Source organism: Crocodylus siamensis, chromosome 5 (genome assembly GCF_052110815.1).
Source record: "Crocodylus siamensis isolate JL-2025a chromosome 5, ASM5211081v1, whole genome shotgun sequence".
NCBI classification, from domain to species: Eukaryota; Metazoa; Chordata; order Crocodylia; family Crocodylidae; genus Crocodylus; species Crocodylus siamensis.
In genome coordinates, this window is record NC_143399.1 from 142,942,174 (window position 1) to 142,959,213 (window position 17,040).

General features: G+C 42.6%; 1 protein-coding gene across 6 annotated transcripts in view; it reads left to right on the plus strand.

Annotated features, from left to right (window-relative positions):
• Nucleotides 1-17,040, plus strand: part of THRB (thyroid hormone receptor beta) — a 291,817-nt gene that overhangs the window by 259,589 nt on the left and 15,188 nt on the right. For all 6 annotated transcript variants that reach the window (XM_090046526.1, XM_090046525.1, XM_090046528.1 and 3 more), the window contains 2 exons: nucleotides 2,684-2,831; nucleotides 13,310-13,515. In XM_090046526.1, the coding sequence (XP_089902652.1) occupies nucleotides 2,684-2,831; nucleotides 13,310-13,515 (354 nt within the window). The remainder of the gene's footprint in view (nucleotides 1-2,683; nucleotides 2,832-13,309; nucleotides 13,516-17,040) is intronic.

Genomic DNA, 17,040 nt, shown 5'->3' on the forward strand with positions numbered 1-17,040 from the left:
CTGCTTCAACTTTAACCTGGATGAAGCAGTGTTAAAGCTGGAGCAATTTTGCTGTGTTTGTATTGTTCCTGGCTTGTCCACACATAACAATTAAAACAAACAGCTGCTGCCCTTTTGAAATGTTCCCTTTTTGAAATGGCTACAAACATTCATTGTCCATACCCAAACTGATATAACAATTATATCAGTACCAACGAATACTAATACAGGCTCTTACAATGTATCTGTTACCTCTGCATGACTCTGTAGTCATACATGTTTAATCAGACTACTCCAACTTTAACCTTGCTTCATTCAGTGTCAAAGTTAGGATGATTTAGCTATAGCATATAGCTATAGGATCATGAAGATGGAATAGTTAGATAAGAACAGCTGCTTTATGCTCCAGAGAACTCCCCTTTCTCTTTAAAGCAATTCAGGTGTAAGCTTGTCCATCCCTGATATTTGTGTGCAACTCCAAAGTGTAGGGAAGCAACACAAGTAGCAAAGGTGCAGAATTTGGCTCTGCGTGTGATTGGTTATCAATATCAATTTGTATATACTGTACATATATAAAATAAAAGCTAAGGTGACATACCAGCATCAGGATTAAAATCAATCCAACCACCAACACCATGGAACAAGTAAACTAAACAGGTGCTTACACAGACATACAAGGGACTTTTCCCACCATGTTGCATTTGGAGCTGATTGAAGTGTTTTTAATTAAACCTTTCTGAGAAAAGTAAAGGGGCAAGATCAGAAACCAGAATCTGGTCCAAGACTGGAGAAGCCTAATGGGTAAAAAAGTGATACAAGCTATAAAGTCAAAGCCATGCTAAGTACACAAAATGTTTGGAGAGAGCCTTAGAACTGCACTCTGAAGTTGAGCACAAATTGTTCCATGTCCCGTCTTAATCATAATTGCCCAGACTTCCAATATATGCTGAACTCCAGAGCTGCCTTTTACTTTGTTGGCCCAGTTCATTTCACTTGTAGTTAAAGAAATAGCTTCATGTAAGTTGCTATAAAACAAGCTTGAGAAAGAAGGGAGTCAGGCTCTTTCTCTCCCCTAAAATACACATTTATTACAGGTTTGAAATTGTATCCAAATCTGTTTATTTCAGGTAAAATAGAATTTAGAGCCTAATTAAAAGCCTTGTAAAGTGAGTGGAAATCTTTCCATTGACTTCTGTGTGCTTTGGGCATGACCACTGGCTCTGATCCTGCAAAGAGACATTCACTTACACTTAACTGTACTCACTGTGAGAAGTTCCATTGACTTTAAAGGCCTTCACTAGGAAAAAAAAACGCATGCTCTTAATTCAAGTTAAGTAATTTGAGATAAAAATTTAGTGAAGATGAAAATGTATGAAGCTAGAAGGTTGACTTTAAGAAATGCTCACCCAGGTGCTTTAATTCAGCTTGCTAATTCATGTGAAGGCAACCAAGTCTTCATCAGGATTTTACACCAAGTTAGTTAAGGAAATTAACTCAAATTAAGAATATACCTTTTTTTCCTAGTGAAGAAACTACTCCCTAGCTGAAATCCTCCCTGGATCTGTTTCTCAGTGGGAGTTTTGCCATTAACTTCACTGGAACCAAGATTTCATTTATGGTACCTTAAGTGAAGCATGTGCATAAGCATGGTAAATATGCATGTAAATCTTTTGTGTGGTAAGGGCCTTATTGTACTTTATAGCTGAAAATTAGGCTCACCTAGCTATAGGTGGTCTCAGATTATGGGGAAATTGGGAACCAAATCTTTATCTGAACTGCTGTCTTTGGACCCATCTAAATGAGGTCTTTAAAGTTTGATTCCACTCTGAATGCCTACTGACTTTGATGGTAGCTGGATCAGGTCCTTAACTTGAAGATGGAAGGTTTTATCTGATTTCTCTAGGAAAGGCCAGATCTTTAGATGGTATTAAATCATTGATTTCAGTAGTACTACCTTAAGTTGTACCTGCTGAGAATCTGCCCCAAATTCATACTGCTATGAGTATTGATAGCCTTGCATGTACCATTTAGTTTTGAGTTGCAGAGGTATGGGGCAGGTAAGGATGAACACATTTTCTCAAGGTTATAACCCAGCTGAAGATTGTGGATTCAGTATTTAGAAGCAAATTCAAATCTTCTGATGGGCAAGGCATATTGAGCTTTGGCAAAATTGTGACAGTTGCTTGTTCTTTTGTTTTGGTGTGTATTTTGCTCCCTCAGTGGCTGTATTTTTTTTCACAAAGCATATGTGCTGTTTCCATTGCAGAGGCTTCCCTTTACTTGGAAGTGTATGTCTATAATTAAATATTCCTTGAGAACAGTGATCTGATTAAGAGAAGGACCTCACTCAAACCCTGTGCTTCACATGCTTTGTGAATCTCAGATCCATATATATCACCTTGCTGGGGTCGTTTGACCCCAGTACTCTTTCCTGCTGTGGCAGGGGGTCGGACTTGATGATCTGCTCAGGTCCCTTCCGACCCTACTAACTATGAAACTATAGTTTTAATTTTAGGTGGAAACTTTCATGAAACTCAGAAAATAAAAGTTCCTGTATGAGATGGCTGGTGTACTCTTCAAGAATCCCCTAGCCTTTTTGTCACAAAGTATATCCTCTTGTGTATGTGTGCACTTAACCTGAGTTCCTGTCTATGCCAGAAAACTGCAGAATACTAATGCCTTCTTTATTTTCTTTTGCACTTAGGGATTTTTTAGACGAACCATTCAGAAAAACCTCCATCCAACCTATTCCTGTAAATATGAAGGAAAATGTGTGATAGACAAAGTAACAAGAAATCAGTGCCAGGAATGTCGCTTCAAAAAATGCATCTTTGTTGGCATGGCAACAGATTGTAAGCCTTCTCTTTTTGATTTCTTTTCTTGGTGAATATTGTTTAAACAGACCAGAACTGACGGCAGTATTTTCCCTTTTATAATATTGTGTTAAGTTCATTATAGCATGCTATTTCTCTGATGGTTCTGTACATTTTTCTTTATGTTTTAAGAGGCTGGACCTTCTCTTGGCCTTATCCACTTTGTCTAATGGTAAGAATGGTCATTTCAAGTGTGGGGGGAGTGATCCATTTGGATAGACATTCTGCTAGAAAAAAACACATCATGTTTAGAAATTTCTGAAGAGTGTGAAGTTGAACCTCAAGTAGCACCTCAGGGCTCCAGTTAAAATTTATTCTCGTGTGTATATATGGGAAGTAACATATATTAGTCAAGTACTCATTCATTGATAGACCTGTTTATCCCTTCTGCTATTGCTTTTTCTGTGACTAATGAGTTCTTGTTTCATCATGGTATGAACAGCTTAACTTCTGTTACACCAGTGCATCATTAGCCAATTGAATTATGTAATCTTCACACAGATTTTTTTCAGATGTAATCTTTATATAACTTCATAAAAACCTGCACTTCATAAGAGAAGAGCAAGTACAATTTTAGCAGCTGCTTTGCTGTTCACAGGTCCTTGGTTAGCAATCTCTGATAATTTACTGTACAGTAAAATGAGCTTAAGAGGAAGCCTTATAGTAATATATAGTGCCTCATTATTTCATATTGTTTACTGTGGTGGACTGGGCATACATTTGGGTACAATGAAGCTCTGGTTATAGTTGCTTTTTTCAATTCAATACCTAACTAAAGCCATTCTGCTTATCTCTATTGCTAAGTAATTAATATTTTAAGTAGATCTAGGAATATGTATGAAAGAATTTCTTTGACCTGAAAGACATGCTTCACAAGATCTATGTTTATTTGGAGAGGCTGGGTTCCCCTATTGGCTTGACTAGATATTGCTATCCACTTGTCTATTCTCAACAGAACTACATCAGATCACTTCAAAACTTGCCTAATTGGGATGCTAAGTTTTTCATGTTTGGGTCGTATGATATTAATTGGAGAAAATGAAAGCAATTAGACTATAGATTTTTAAATGCATTCAATGGATCTGTTTTACTAAACTGGTACATCCTAAGGAACTACTGCAGAATAACCATAGAAAACATAAAACTTGTCATAGTGAATACTTGCAATAGTAATCCTATTCCAAGATTTATGCACATCTATTCAGAATACAAAAATACCAACCTACCTTTTGCAACTGAAACACTCTTTCTCATGTTTGATAACATGACAAATATGGCCGTAACTAGTACTGCCATTAGGTATCTCAATAGAGAGGCCAGGATTATGCAGGTATGGAGACCAAAAGACCCGTTCCATCAGTCTAAGTCAGAGCTGAGGCACTTTGGCAAAGAGCATAACAAATTTTGTACTGGCATGACTTCTACTTTAGTAAAGCACATGTATAATAGTACACTTCCCCTTTGAATAAGAACTGTTCTGGCAACCTGCATAAGTTCTAAAAGTTCATTTTAAAGGAAAAAAATCATTTAAGTGTAAATAAATGAGAACCTTTGAATCACACTAATGAGTTTGAGCTACATTTTAGACAAAAGCTATTACCATATAGATATGTGGATGAGAAGTCTAGAATATTTTCCTGATAACAATAACATTGAAATGAGGTGAGTTTTGCGTATACCAGATTGCATTAGTGTCACGTATTATGCGTTTTCAAGCACTTAACTGTGATCCTTTAGATAACAACCAATGCTGCCTTATATTGAGGAAATGGCAATCTGGGTGATTTGACACCTGCGGTGACTGGGATGTGTCCATCAAACTACTATGGATGAGTCTTCTTTTTTTAAAGTGAAAAACAAAACTGAATTATTTAATTTTGATTCCATTGCTTTCTTTATATCCAAAGAGCAGCAGAGTAGCAAGAATCACAATATTGCAGGCCCAATTCTGTGCCATGTTGTCCAATGCAAGATTATTGCTTGATAGCCTGAGCTCAGTACTAGCTGAGTATATTCTCTTTGTGCCTATAAGCACCAAAAAGACATAGATGAGCTGATAAGTACCTCACTAGAAGTGTGTTTTATGATGATCATCACTGTTAATGCTTTCAAGCACCCATATAGCTGGTGATAACCTAGAACAGCTGTGAGGCAACTGGCTTGATTTGTTGTCTGTGATATTTGACTCAACTCACAAGTAGCCATACTGGTTAGAAGTATTTGGGATGGATTTTGAAGGTAGTTGAAGAAACAGTGTTGTTCCTAACCAATGTCTCCTGCAGTGCACGGCCTGAGTAACTTTTTCCCATTTAGTGGACATGCTACCTGCTTGGATGGTTTGTCTCTGGAACCTGGACCAGAGGCTTTCCAGAAGGCTGTTTACAAGGGTTTTGGCCAACCAGAGGCCATTCTATCAATGATTATGTTTTTTCTTTGCTACCAGTGTAGCAAATGCCTTGCTCTTTATTTTTTGTCCTACAGTTTACCGTGCTTGAGAACCTGAGAGAAAGGAAGAGGATAAGTAGTGGCAGGAACTTTAGGCTGGTTCTATACTTTTGTATACAGCCCTCCACCCTGCTCCCCCCTCCAGTTACACTGTGACTTCAGAAAGTTTAGATATTTTTCTTCACCAACACTAGCCTATCCACAGCATTCTTGAGTGGTCCTATTTCAGGAGTGTCAAGCTGGGTGAATGTGTAGTTTCTCCAAGTGAGGAAAACACCCAATATTTCTTTTTAAAATACTTATACTAGATCCAGATGAAGCAGGTTAAAAACAGAAGATTATATTGGATAAATAGAACTATTCCCTGCCAATAGTTCCTGTTAGGAATGGTAGGGCAATATGTCCACTGTCCTCAAGAGTCAGAGTTACTCCAGTTGGAAGGGGAAAAACTCCATTACTTTGCCATTTTTACCACCCATTGACATAGTAAAATATCACATTGTTAGGGGAATCCATTGTGAAGACCATAACAGATGAAGAATTCTGGCAATGTATTTTAATCCTTGGAGTTGCATTTTACACCCTGTTTTAGGATTATGTGTATTTATTGGTGATTTCTTAGTAATTGTGTCCAGGATGAATACTATTGACCATGAGGTTTTGGGGTACAACTGTAGTTACCCTAGTAAGAGTGAAATAAGTTGATTCTGAATAGTTCCATTTGTTCTTGGAATTCTTGAAGAATAGTTTAGGTCTCTTGCTGTATTCGTCTGGGATATTGGAGGGGTCTAGATACCGAAGGGCTTTTAGAAGAGGTAGTAGGAAACGGCATTGTATATTTAGGAAGCTGATGGTATTCGGCTCTGTTTCCATCACATCACATATCTGGAATAACAGTATGCATAATGTTATATGGAGCCATAAGCTGATAAATGTTAATCCATATACAGTAAAATCTCTGTTATCTGGCATGAATGGGGAATGGAGGATGCCAGTTATCTAAAAATTCCAGTTATCTGACAGTTACAGTCAAGGAAGAAAATGCCATGCTTGTAGAGCAAATTTTCAAAGAATTAGTGTACAGTACATTACAGCATGAACAACTGGTGCCTCCCGAGACTGGGTGCTGGGGCACAATTTGTGGGCAGCAGCATTGGCAGCAGGGTGGCCAGCGGCAACCAACAGCTGGCAGAAGGCGGGGGGGTTGCAAGTGGCAACTGCATGCAGAAGCCAGTGGCCAGTCTCAGGTGGACACTTGCCCTTCCATGTCCCCCTATGAGTTGCCTATGCATTACAGTATAACCTACAGTCTAAAGAATAAAATAGTATACAAATAAAAATGACATAATAGCCAGTGACACCAAATGCCAGGGCAGGCCGGTCACAGGCTGCTGCAGCAGGAAGAAGGGGCACGCACGTTCAGATACCCTGTGTGGGTACCCTCGGAGGGGCACAGCAGGCAGTAAAGTGGCACAGTGTGATGTGGCACTCTGTGCATTCCGCCACTGAAATTCGGGTTAATAAAGTATTCTGGTTAATTAAATGCCAGATAACAGAAATTTTACTGTATATCAAAGTAGATGGTGAGATGTAACCTGAAGGACTGCATCAAGCAGGTGAAAGTGATGAACTGCTCTCTTGGTGGATGGAACATTTATGACACTTGTGACTCAGAATTATAGCCTGGGATTTGTTTGAACTTAGACCTGCTTTTGAAGATCATATACAGGGAGCCCAAAAATATGTTTTGCAGGCCCTGTGATCATGCTTCTGATCTCCCAGTAATTTTTAGACCACTGTAAAGCCATTGATTTTTAGTGGAGCTGCTCCTGACTTGCACCAGCCCAAATAAGATCAGAATCAGACTCTGCGGTTGCAAAATAGTTTACTTAGCTAAGTGTTATTCTAACAAGCCTTGTCTTGTACCAATAGTCTTGTGCATGCTTTTATTGTTTTAATAATAAGGATCGATTGGTTTGCTCTACCCTCTCAGGATAGAGCAAATCAAATACATACCTTGGGGGCTAGCTTCATCAGTAAGACTCAATGTTCTTAAGGGCTGAGCATCGTAAGTCAAGTATTACACATTTTCAAATTCTGCAGCACTCAGCACCCTTGAAGCATAAGGCCTTAAATCCCTTTTTCTCATTTGACTATCTCTTTTCAGTATAACCATAGGGCACAGGCAGAAGTTGTTTTTCAGGTGATCAGCCTCCTGAAAGCACACTACACCCATGCCATAACAGACATGCATGACTACAGAGCACTTTTAAAGGGGCTGAATGTATGACAAATTAAAGGAGGACACCTTCATCTGATACCTAGGGCAACGGTTCTCAACCTCTGGTACCTTACGTACACCCTGCCGATAGAGGCGACAAAAGCAAAACCGGAAGACAGAGTCCCACTTTTTCCTCGCAGACCACAGCCCAAGGCAAAGCAGCCTGCATGGAGCCTCCCTCCCTGTCCCCCAGCACACTGACACTGGGGAGCGAAAGCCCTGGTGCACCAGACGCGGGGGGGGGGGGGGGCAGCAGCTGGAACTTCCAACCCAAAGAGGCAAAGACTCCTCCAACCCACCGGGTGGGCCAAACTCAAAATGCGGCACCTGCCCATGTCCCGCGTACCCCTACTACAAGGGGTTGAGAAATACTGCCAACAGGAAGGGCTGAAGTTTTCCTGGCCTGAGCTGGAGAGGTGAGGGGGATTAGAGCCCCGTGCCTTGTGGTCTGCCCCCCTCCCCTCCATCTTAGGCCAGGCAAACACCAGCTGGTACTTTGCTCCCCGGCCCTTCTCCTTCTTTCCTTTCTGCTGAGAGCCCCAGAGCTGGGGGCGGGGGAGCTGGGGGAAAGGGACAGCGCCTCCGCTGTAGGAAGGCTCCTTGGGCTCCTGCAGGCAGGCTTGATCCCTCTCCCTTGACTCAACAGGTTTATGTAAAGCTTCATGAGTTTGTAGATGATACCAAGTTATGGGGCAAAGTTAACATACCGGAGGACATGAAGCAGATGCAGGCTGACCTGGACAGGTTGGATCAATAGGCAGAGTGAAATAGGATGCAATTCAACAAAGATAAATGTAAGGTACTCTACCTAGGGAGGAGGAATCCCCAGCACACCTACAGGTTGGGGGATGACCTCCTCAGCAGCTCAGAGGCTGAGAGAGATCTTGGAGTCATAGTTGAACTCCAAGATGAACATGAGCCAGCAGTGCAACGAGGCCATCAACAAAGCCAATTGCACCTTGTCATGTATTAGCAGATGCATGACCAACAGATTGAGGGAGGTGATGCTCCCCCTCTATGCAGCATCGGTCAGGCCGCAGTTGGAGTACTGTGTCCAGATTTCTGCGCTGCACTTCAAGAGGGACACAGAGAATCTGGAGAGGGTTCAGAGGAGGGCCACTTGCATGATTAGTGGCCCCCATGAAAGACCCTGTGAGGGGAGGTTGAGAGATCTGGATCTCTTCATCCTTTACAAAAGATGGATGAGGGGTGACCTTGTAGCCTCCTATAAGTTTATCAAGGGAGGACAGCAGGGAATTGGTGATGCACTGTTTACCAGAGTGCCTCAGGGAGTAACTAGGAATAATGGGTGCAAACTAGTGGAGAGTAGATTTAGGTTAGACATTAGGAAGACATTTTTTACAGTAAGGGTGGCCAGAGTCTGAAACGGGCTGCCAAGAGGGATGGTGCTGTCACCTAACTTGGAGGTCTTCAGGAGGAAGCTTGACAATCACCGGGCTGGGGTCATCTGACCTCGGTCCTCTTTCCTGCCAGGAGCAGGGGGTTGGACACAATGATCCATTAGGTCCCTTCTGACTTTATAAAATCTGTGAATCTATGAATGTTGTATGAGTCATCCTGCAGTTGTTTGTTTTATTTTTAGCTATAAAGAAGTTATGTACTGAAAAGAGTCCTACTCAGGTTCTAAAGAACCAGAACATATGTCTGAAAGATTAACCCTTAGGGGTCTTGTTTTCCCATCATTGCACAGGGGATTTATGCCAGTAACTTCAATTAGTATAAATGGGGAGCAGTTTACATAATCCCCTTGTGCATTAATGTTAATGCTTGTTACCAGCGTAATCCCCTGCAGAAAAAATAAATGAAGAAAAGACCCAATAAAGAGAAAATACATGAGTAAAATGTACTGAGTTTCTCTTTCTTAATAGGTATCCTAATGCTTTATGTCCACTTGGAAATAGAGTTGTGTTGACTAAAGGAATAATCTGTCATTTTGTCTTACAAAAAACTGTCGGATATGGGACTAGACTGGTCTAGGAGACCTGTTTGAAATCTAACCCGTATCAGTAGTGCCTAAAAATTATTCCCATCAGCTATTTAGTGACTACTCAAAGTGAAATGTTGGTCTCTATCTTGTTCCTGTCAACATGTCAGCACCCCCAAGGCACCACCACAGCTGGTATTAGTTAGTAGCATCAGCAGTTACGAATGAGCATAACAGCCAACCCACTCTCTCTACTGAGACAACCGTTCCAATTTCGACTTGGTTCACTTTGATGAGACAGCATAAAGGAAGCCTACATTGTTGCTCCCTGAGTTTCACCAATTATGGACAAAACCTGTCCATCTATCTTACCTGAATGGTCCAATCTATTAAAAATGTGTGACCCCATCTTGTTATATAGAGGTATTCAATTTCTTTGGGCATTTATTCATCTCTAAATAGAATGAAGTTTACTTTAGAAAAAGCTGCAGTACTTCATCACCTGTAAGATAGATAGAAACTACTAAACTTGGGACCAGCTAATATTCCTTTGTAAATTCAAAATATCTTTTGAACCACTGCACTGGTACACTGTACATTGGTACTCTACACTACTACACAATTACAATCTTGCTTCTTGTGTTACATAAGGCCAGTTAATAAGAGACTGACATGTACATGGGGTTTGTGGGTGGCGGGGTTTGAAAGAAAGGAAAAAGACAATGCATCCTTTTCTAGCTTGAAATACACTAATGAGTTGGTTAAGTGAATCCAATTTACTCCTTTAATCTAAGTATTGCAAAATCTTCTGTATATGTGGAACTTTACATGTTTACTGAAGATAAAGACACTTTGTGCATAGTGTGTCAGCCACAAAGATTCATAGATTCATAGATTCATAGATGCTAGGGTCGGAAGGGACCTCAATAGATCATCGAGTCCGACCCCCTGCATAAGCAGGAAAGAGTGCTGGGCCTACATTACCCCAGCTAGATACACATCCAACCTTCTCTTGAATACCCCCAGGGTAGGGGAGAGCACCACCTCCCTTGGGAGCCCGTTCCAGAGCTTGGCCACTCGAACTGTGAAGAAGTTCCTCCTAATATCTAATCTAAATCTGCTCTCCTCCAGCTTGTGGCCATTATTTCTTGTAACCCCCGGGGGCGCCTTGGTGAATAAATACTCACCAATTCCCTTCTGTGCCCCCCTGACGAACTTATAGGCAGCCACCAGGTCGCCTCTCAACCTTCTCTTGCGGAGGCTGAAAAGGTCCAGTTTCTCTAATCTCTCCTCATAGGGCTTGGCCTGCAGGCCCTTAACCATACGAGTGGCCCTTCTCTGGACCCTCTCCAGGTTATCCGCATCTTTCTTGAAGTGCGGCGCCCAGAATTGCACGCAGTACTCCAGCTGCGGTCTGACCAGCGCCCGATAGAGGGGAAGTATCACCTCCTTGGACTTATTTGTCATGCATCTGCTGATGCACGATAAAGTGCCATTGGCTTTTCTGATGGTTTCATCACACTGCCGACTCATGTTCATCTTGGAGTCTACTAGGACTCCAAGATCCCTTTCCACTTCCGTGCCACCCAGCAGGTCATTTCCTAGGCTGTAGGTGTGCTGGACATTTTTCCTCCCTAGATGCAGCACTTTGCATTTCTCCTTGTTGAACTGCATTCTGTTGTTTTCTGCCCACTTGTCTAACCTGTCCAGGTCTGCTTGCAGCTGTTCCCTGCCCTCCGGCGTGTCCACTTCGCCCCATAGCTTAGTGTCATCTGCAAACTTGGACAGAGTACATTTCACCCCCTCGTCCAAGTCGCTGATGAAGACATTAAAGAGTATCGGTCCAAGCACCGAGCCCTGCGGGACCCCACTGCCCACACTCTTCCAGGTCGAAACCGACCCATCCACCACAACTCTCTGGGTGCGACCCTCCAGCCAATTCTCCACCCACCGGCCTGTGCAGTCATCCAAGTCACAGCCCCTTAACTTGTTCACCAGTATGGGGTGGGATACCGTGTCAAAGGCCTTCCTGAAGTCCAAGTATACGACATCCACCCCTCCTCCTGCGTCGAGGCGTTTTGTGACCTGGTCATAAAAAGAGACTAGATTGGTCAGGCACGATCTACCTGCCACGAACCCGTGCTGGTTTCCCCTCAGCATAATTTGTCCTGCCAGGCTCTCACAAATGTGAGCCTTGATGATTTTCTCAAAGATTTTGCCAAGGATGGAGGTGAGACTGACTGGCCTATAGTTACCCGGGTCCTCCTTCCTCCCCTTCTTGAAAATGGGAACCACATTGGCCCTTTTCCAGTCCTCCGGGACTTGACCCGTGCGCCACGAGCGTTCAAATATTCCCGCCAGTGGCTCTGCAATGATGTCGGCCAGTGCCTTCAGTACCCTCGGATGGAGCTCATCCGGGCCTGCCGACTTAAAGGCATCCAGTTCCTCCAAGTGACCCTGCACCACCTCAGGGTCCACGCATGGAAGTCTGGTGCCTTGCTGCTGCCTCCCTACACTCCCAGTGAGAGACTTGTCATGCCTCTCGCTTAGGAACACTGAGGCGAAGAACTCGTTGAGGAGTTCAGCCTTGTCCCCTCTGTCCGTCACCAATTGTTTCTGCCCATTTAGCAGGGGTCCTATTCCTCCCTGGGCCTTCCTTTTACTCCCTATATATCTAAAAAACAATTTCTTATTGTCTTTTACTTGGGTTGCCATCCTCAGCTCCATGGTAGCTTTGGCCTGTCTAACTGCCTCCCTACAAGCACGAGCAGAAGAGGTATATTCCTCTTTGGTGATCTCTCCCTGTTTCCACTTTTTATGTGCTCCCCTTTTGGCCCTTAGTCTCCCCAGGATTTCTCTGGTCAGCCAGGGAAGCCTCCTGGCCCCTTTCCCTCTTTTACCTCGCACGGGGATCGTCTCGCTTTGTGCGAGAAGGATAGCTTCCTTAAGGCACAGCCACCCTTCTTGGGCTCCCATCGTTTCAAAACTACTACTCTGCAGTGCATCCTTCACTAATCGCCTGAGTTTGCTGAAATCAGCTTTCCTTAAGTCCAGCACGTTCACCCTACTGGTTACCTTACCCACTCGACGCCTTACGTTGAATTGTACTTTTAGGTGATCACTGTCCCCCAGATGGCTACCGATCTGTAGGTCCCCTACTATGTCATCCCCCGTTGCCAATACCAGATCCAGTAAGGCATTCCCCCTAGTGGGACCATGTACCTCCTGCGTCAGGTGGAGGTCCTGTACACAGGTTAGAAACCTGCGTGAGCGGTGGGACTTTGCTGTCTGTGTCTCCCAGCAGATGTCCGGGTAGTTTAGGTCCCCCATGACCACCGCCTCTTTAGCTTTTATGGTCTCTGAGAGTTGCCTCAGGAGCCCCAAATCTATTTCTTCCCCTTGATGTGGGGGTCTGTAGCAGACCCCTACCACCAAATCCTTTTCTCCTTGCCCCCCATGTAGCCTAACCCACAGTCCTTCTACTTCCTCATCCTTTGATTCTGTCTTGATGAGGGTTGATGTATATTGCTCCTTAACATAGAGCGCAACCCCTCCCCCCCTTTTCCCCACTCTGTCCTTTCTGTACAATGAGTAGGGTTCACATTCTAGAAAGAGTAAGGTTGGAGTAAGAAAGCCGTATACCTACTGGGCTGGATGATAGACCTCTTCACTCATTAGTCAAGTAATTTTAGTTTTTTCAGCACATTTGCAATGCATACAACTGAATTTCAGACAATCCCAAAAGCAGCCACTGTTACTTTTTAAATGTGCTTTTACCCCCATTAGTGGTGCTGGATGACAGCAAGCGGTTAGCAAAGAGAAAGCTGATAGAAGAAAACCGAGAGAAGAGACGTCGGGAGGAACTGCAGAAAACAATTGGGCACAAACCTGAACCAACAGATGAGGAGTGGGAGCTGATCAAAATTGTTACTGAAGCACATGTGGCCACCAATGCACAAGGAAGCCATTGGAAGCAAAAAAGGAAATTTCTGGTAGGAACCTTTCCCTTTTCTACTGTTTTGGCTGCCAAGATCTTTTGTTTGTTCTTTAATCCCTTCCCAGCCCTGCTACCCATTAGCACTTTATATGTGTTTGAGTATTGACTGGTGCACTATGTGAAAAAAGTGTGATTGTCTTAATTAGTGGCTGCCAAATTCTTTGATGCACCTGGTCATTTGATCAAACAATTCAGCCAGAAAGGTTAGCAGAATGCTGCTAAGTAACAGACAAAACAGTTGGATCCCAGTTTTTGCTGCAGTGAAGAAAAGTGACAAACTTGTCTCACTCCTGCTTTACCCTGGTGTCAGTCTAAAATACATCCATCTTCAAGGACTTGTGTCAATAGGGGCTGAGATTTAGCATGTTTATGTATTTAAAATCCAAGACTTTTTTCAGGTAATAGTACAAAAACAGCTGCTGCTTTTTTTGGTTTTGTGTTTGTTGTTCCTTTGCATAGAAGTGAATAAATGTGTTTAAACCACATTTGGCAAGAAGAATTAAACTCAGCAAAACCAAGATGATTCTTTTGTTGCATCACTGACATTATAAATTATGGAAGATTCCTGAGACTTCTTACCTATAACCGAGGGTTAGCCTAGAAAATTAAAGGTGTTTTGTGATGATTTTGTGGACAAATAGTTGTCTGGAAACACAGGCAAACAACTAGTTGTCTGCAAACAGTTTGGACAAATAGTTGTCTGCAAACACAGGCAACTGGACTTTATTGCCTGAAAGGCTCCTTCCAGTCCTATGTTCCAATGTACTCTAGCATGTTTTTGTTTCATTACATCCCTTTAAAAATGGGTGGTTTGATTTTTGATTATTTTCTACATTTATTTGGTAGAGGAAATAAATGTAGGATAAAAACTCCTGCAGCACACAAGTGTGAGTATAATGTCATGAATGTTGAAGAACCTGGAAGGCAAGTGAAACCTACTTCAGTCCCAAATGCACTGTATGGTACTGTAGAATTTCCCCCAGGTAGAAACTTATTTTTCAAAAGCAGCCTACTCCAGTGTTGGAATCATGAATATTACACCCACCACAATACATCATATACTATTTGAGAGAGCTGTTGCTTTTTATGATGCTTGCTTAGTCTCAGATCACATCATTTTATACATAAGATCACACACTTGTGTCAGGACACACTGGGAACAACACAGAGACAGAGCACGTGGTAAAAGACAATAGAATGTTTCTGAAATTACTTTCTACAAAGTTGTTTTATTTTGTTTTAAAACACCACACTTGTAATACTGCATAGCTAATTTCTTAAACATAGTTGCATTAGCATGCAGATGCTTGTTGTAAATCTTTCCATTGCTTCATAGAGAGCTCAGGTTTTTTTTTTTTTGAAAGAAGTTGAATTTGATTTGGAGCTCATGGCAGAACTGTAGAATCTCTGACATTATTCTAAAAATGATTACACATATATTTATATTATGCAACAGCAATTTCATTGTCACCGTTGTTTAAAGATATGTTTATGTATTTCCTAAAGCTCAGTGGTCTTAAAAGAGTCCTTCTTTGACTTCTGTGCAGTTTTAATCATTTTAATGTGAACAAAGTTATCTCTTCACATAATGTTAGGTAGGTCTTTGAAATATCAAAGCCTTATGATGAAACAGAGGAACAGCTATGTGGCTGTTTTTAAAAAATATATAGATGCAGTGCCAAGCTATCATTAGAATAAAACGTGCAAACTTAAATTCAGTTGTGATAAAAATTGTCCGTCCTCTGCAGAGGTTCAGAGTAAGGTTTTGACATAATCAAATCCTACTAAAATCCTCAAAATGTGATGTATAAGTTTTGAATGGAAGTCCTGCAGGTAGTGAAGCTTAGCAGAAATGGACAGATGTCCTGGGGATTCTTCTTTTGTCCAGACTTATAACTTTTCAGCCCCAGTCATTAGTCATCTTAGCATAGCTCTAGAAATAAAACTTGTCAGTTCAGTTGTGCTCTTCCATGTTTGGGTACCTGTGCTATAGCAAAACATCACAACAAATAGAGCGCCCAGTTCTTCACTGCGCTAAGTACCTTCTAAAAGGAACTGAGTACAACAGCATAAGACTGAAAGCAGTCTTTCAAGCAGTCACATCCAGTCCCCTGTGTTTGCAGATAATTATTTGTCCAAAAGATCCACAAGATCATCCACTCTGACCCCTGTTACACAACACAGCACAGACCACTCTGTGGGAAACCAAAAACCCTATGATATACCACAGGTAAAGAACAAGAAAGACTAAGGCATTCATTGCCAGTGCCCTGGCACTTCAGTAGACAGACAAGATTTTTGGGTGAATCTGATATCTTTTATTAGACCAACTTAAATAGTTGGAAAAAAAACTTAAGCAAGCTTTTGGTTTAAAAACCCTTCCTCAGGCTGTGGCCTGGACCCCTGGCACTTCAGTGGCAGTAACTTCAACAGCTTTGCTTTTAAGGGAAGTTGAGCACTTCAAAGGACACAGGACTAGCCCTAAATTACCAAGGAGAAGAACATCATCTGTTCCCCAAAGTTATGTATATGAGGCAGAAGCATAACGTGTGTAAAAATGCAGCTGCCCATACAAAATGGAAATGCCAGTCAGGTGCCCATTTATTTAGATTTCATAGACTTTACATAGACATTAGGACTCGAAGGGACTTCGGAAGATCACTGAGTCCAGCCACAGGGCAGGAAGTCAGCTGGGGTCATAGGATCCCAGCAAGATAAGCATCCAGTTTGCTCTTGAAGGTGTTCAATGTAGGTGCTTGAACCACCTCTGGTGGCAGGCTGTTCCAGACCTTGGGGGCTCGGACAGTAAAGAAATTCTTCCTTATGTCCAGCCTGAAATGGTCTTGCAGGAGTTTGTGACCGTTCGACCTCGTCATCCCTTGGGGCGCTCTGGTGAACAATCGTTCCCCCAGATACTGGTGGTCACCCTGATAAACTTATAGGTGGCCATCAGGTCACCCCTGAGCCTGCGCTTTTCCAGGCTAAAAAGCCCCATGGCTTTCAGCCTGTAAGGTCTGTTTTCCTGACCCCTGATCATGCACATGCACATGGCTCTTCTCTGGACTGTCTTAAGCTTCTCCACATCCTTTTTGAATTGTGGAGCCCAAAACTGGATGCAGTACTCCAGCTGCTGCCTCACCAAGGCCGAGTACAAGGGGAGAATGACGTCCCGGGATTTGCTTGAGAAGCATCTATGGATGCAAACCAGCATCGCACTGCAGGTTCATGTTCATCTTGTGGTCAATGATGACCCCGAAATCTCTTTCTTCCATAGTGCTAGCCAGCATAGCACTGCCGAGCCTATAAGGATGCTGCAGGTTTTTCTTTCCAACATGGAGAACCTTGCATTTTTCGGTGTTAAACACCATCAGGTTCTCATGCACCCATTTGCTGAGCCTGTCCAGGTCAGCCTGGATCACCCATCTGTCTTCTGGCGTGGATGCTTTGCCCCAAAGTTTGGTGTCGTCAGCGAACTTGGCCAGTCTGCTCCGGACTCCAATGTCCATGTTAGCCCCCTATT